The sequence below is a fragment of the Zingiber officinale genome, chromosome 5A (assembly GCF_018446385.1).
Source record: "Zingiber officinale cultivar Zhangliang chromosome 5A, Zo_v1.1, whole genome shotgun sequence".
Classification (NCBI taxonomy): Eukaryota; Viridiplantae; Streptophyta; class Magnoliopsida; order Zingiberales; family Zingiberaceae; genus Zingiber; species Zingiber officinale.
The window spans coordinates 20177905-20181219 of record NC_055994.1 but is presented as its reverse complement, the minus strand read 5'-3'; the positions used below and the strand labels follow the sequence as shown (position 1 = coordinate 20181219).

General features: G+C 42.0%; 1 protein-coding gene across 1 annotated transcript; it reads left to right on the top strand.

Annotated features, from left to right (window-relative positions):
• The first annotated feature begins 1278 nt into the window (after positions 1 to 1278).
• LOC121979462 (mannan endo-1,4-beta-mannosidase 5-like) lies at positions 1279 to 2739 on the top strand. The gene is made up of 3 exons (XM_042531453.1): positions 1279 to 1620; positions 1716 to 2033; positions 2158 to 2739. Exons 1-3 carry the CDS (start codon positions 1279 to 1281, stop codon positions 2737 to 2739), a joined length of 1242 nt encoding a protein of 413 aa, XP_042387387.1.
• Positions 2740 to 3315: the final 576 nt, after the last annotated feature.

Here is a 3315-nt window from a genome sequence, read left to right as displayed (position 1 = left end):
ACCTCAGCACGGGCCCGTGACTTAGCAGCTAGCCAAAGTTCTTCAATTTCCCTACAGAGGGAAGACTGAAGGTCCCTCTCATGTGTCATCTCAGCTAATGTTGTATCCTTCTGGGCGAGCAGGTGGGTCATATGAGACAGTTGCTGATGAAGGTGTTGCAGTTCATCCAACTTGGAGCTCGAATCCATGATTTAGGGGACGTCAGTTAAAGGAAAGTATATCTCTATGGGTGGAGGCCAACCCCTTTTAAAAGGGAAGAGAGAAAAAGTCAACTTCTGTAGACATTTAAGTGGACCTTCTCCCAAGGTTGATTAAGCAATTAAATAGGTTATAATACCGATGGTATGGGGAAAGAAGCAGCATTTATGGTCACAAGGGCGAAGTAAATGAGAATCGAGTATGAGTTTAGTTAGTTGGACTTGAGTCTCCTTCGACTAGACTTGGAAGGGAGGCATGTGATACGATACATCAAGGTGGGGTCCGTAAGTCCAGGCAATCAAAAGTCAAGGAAACGTGACAGTCAGAAGGTAAGGGGATGTGACAGTCAAAAGTCAAGGTGGCGTGACAGTCAAAAGTCAAGGGGGCATGACAGTTAGCAGTTAGGGGAAATAAGGACTCAGGCCTACTATGATATCATCAGTCACATAATTCCTGATCGGGTATTGACTGATAAGGATCCCAAACTTGGAATACAATATGTGGCCTGGAGTAATGTCTGACCTGTCTCGATTGGTCGGGTTTCCTTAACCCGATTTTCATATACAGGCTTGGTACTTACAGTAAGACAACTCCTGGTTAGACCTTCAGTACTCTAAGCATGAAAAATGAGACCCTCGTTGTAACCCACCTCCTTCGTTAAGACTCAAATCAAAAGATACTCCCAAATGATCATCCTGAATTGTCCATAATTAAATCCGGGCATGGAATAAAAAAATCCCTTCAGAATTTATTGCACTTGCCTTAATTTCTGGTCCTAAACCTTTTTTAATGGATTAATTATTTTATTCAATGATAGTAAAGCACGTAACTAATGATTTATTTTCACACTTTTGACAATCAGTAAAAACCTCATTTCCATGAATATCATCATACCAAACGTATGATCTATTGATTATATTGTCCAATTAATTCTAGATTTTATTATGAATCATATATATCCATTTATATTTTTTTCTTCCGTGGCAGGAATTCAATTTTCATTACGAACTCCTTAAATTAGATTTATCATTCTACTATTTATAGTCACAATTTTTATTCCATCTCTAACAGATAGCGAAAATGGCAGGACACATGAGTGTGCTCCCTTATCGTTGCTATCTGCTTGCGCTCTTAGCCATAGCTGGCGCCGTATTTACGACTCCGGCGACCGCTTTCGTGTGGAGAAAGGGCAACCAGTTTCTGAGGGACGACGGGTCGGTGTTCCTCTTCAACGGCTTCAACGCTTACTGGATGATCGTCGAAGCGGCGGCGTCGCCTTCTCCGGAGGCCAGCAGGGTCTCTACGGCGTTCCGGGAGGCGGCGGCCGCGGGGCTCTCCGTCTGCCGGGCCATGGCCTTCAATGACGGCGGCGAGTTGGCGCTTCAGCAGTCGCCGGGTGTTTACAACGAAAACGTCTTCAAAGTACGTATAAACAAACGATCATTCCAAAATATGAAATATTATATATATATATATATAGAAAATATCAAATTAATTAATTAATAAATTCCCTACAGGCTCTGGATTTCGTGGTATCGGAGGCTAAAAACCAAGGGTTCCATCTAATCATGCCCCTGGTGAACAACTGGAACGCCCTCGGGGGCAGAGCACAGTACGTGAAATGGGCTCGCGCTGCCGGTGAAAATGTATCGACCGACGATGATTTCTACACCAATCCCACCATCAAGCAATACTACAAGAATCACGTACTGAAAGTGTTAACGAGAGTGAACACTTACACCAACGTAGCTTACAGAGATGATCCCACGATCATGGCTTGGCAGCTCATAAACGAGCCCCGTTGCTTCGCCGACATCTCCGGACGAACTGTCACCGTAAGTACCTACAAATTAATTAATTAATTAATTCGATATATAAATATATATATATATATATATATATATATATATATATATATATATATATGACCATATATATCTTTAATTAATTTCTACGTAGGCTTGGGTCCAAGAGATGGCGGCATACACCAAGTCCGTAGACAAGAATCACCTCCTCGGGACAGGGATGGAGGGCTTCTATGGGAGTTCCACCCCGGACAAGATCCAACGATACAATCCAGTAGCATATCAGGCGGGCACCGACTTCATCACTGCTCACCAAGTCAACGAGATTGACTTTACGAGCGTCCATATCTACCCAGACAAATGGTTGCCGCAAGGCCCGCAACAGAGCGAGGAGAATCAAATAGCGTTCATGCGGCAGTATCTGTGGAGCCATTCCAATGACTCGATGAAGGTGTTGCAGAAGCCGATGGTGGTGGGGGAGTTCGGGAATAATAGGATGAACCCGGACTTCTCCGAGCAGTCGCGGAACAACTACTTCTCGGCGGTGTACGACACCTTTTATAGGATCGCGAGCGTCAGCTACTCTTTGGGGGGCGGAATGTTTTGGCAACTGTTCCCGGAGGGCATGGAGAATTACGATGACGGTTTTGGGATCGTGCTGCCGCAGAATCCCTCGGTGGCTGCGATCATGAAGAAGCATTCCGACGATATGAGAGCGCTCGCCGGCCGAGCGTGACTGACCACGAACAGAGATATGTCGGCATCAGATCGAGGAGAGTGACGGGACTTTTAATTTCTTTCTGATCGTAAATTGCAATCATGCATAAAAGTTCTTCTCCGCTGCTTCATTTTCTTTCGGATTGCAATAAAATTCATTAAAATAAGGAAAATTTCATCGTTTTATCAGGAGTATATTTATGAATTTAGAAGACCACTTGGCTACTTAAGTCGATTAGGTGTGTCAATTTGAATGGATAGTAATTGAAAAAAATTATAAAAAAACTCAACCGGCTCGAATCCGACACAAATCTGAATACAACCTGACACCCTTAAATTAGAATCCAAACCCGACCAATTTTAACTTATCCGAATAACCCAATTAAAAATGATTTATTTTTACTATATTTTTCTATAATTCTTCATTCTTATCTCACTATTCAGTTCTTATAATTTTAACATTGATATGCATAAAAGCATTTTAATTTTCAAAATAAAATTTAATTTAATTTCTAAAAACTCACTAAAACTTAAATTCAAGTTAATCCGAATTCAATTTAAAAATCACCAATTCAACCTCAACTTGAACCTAATT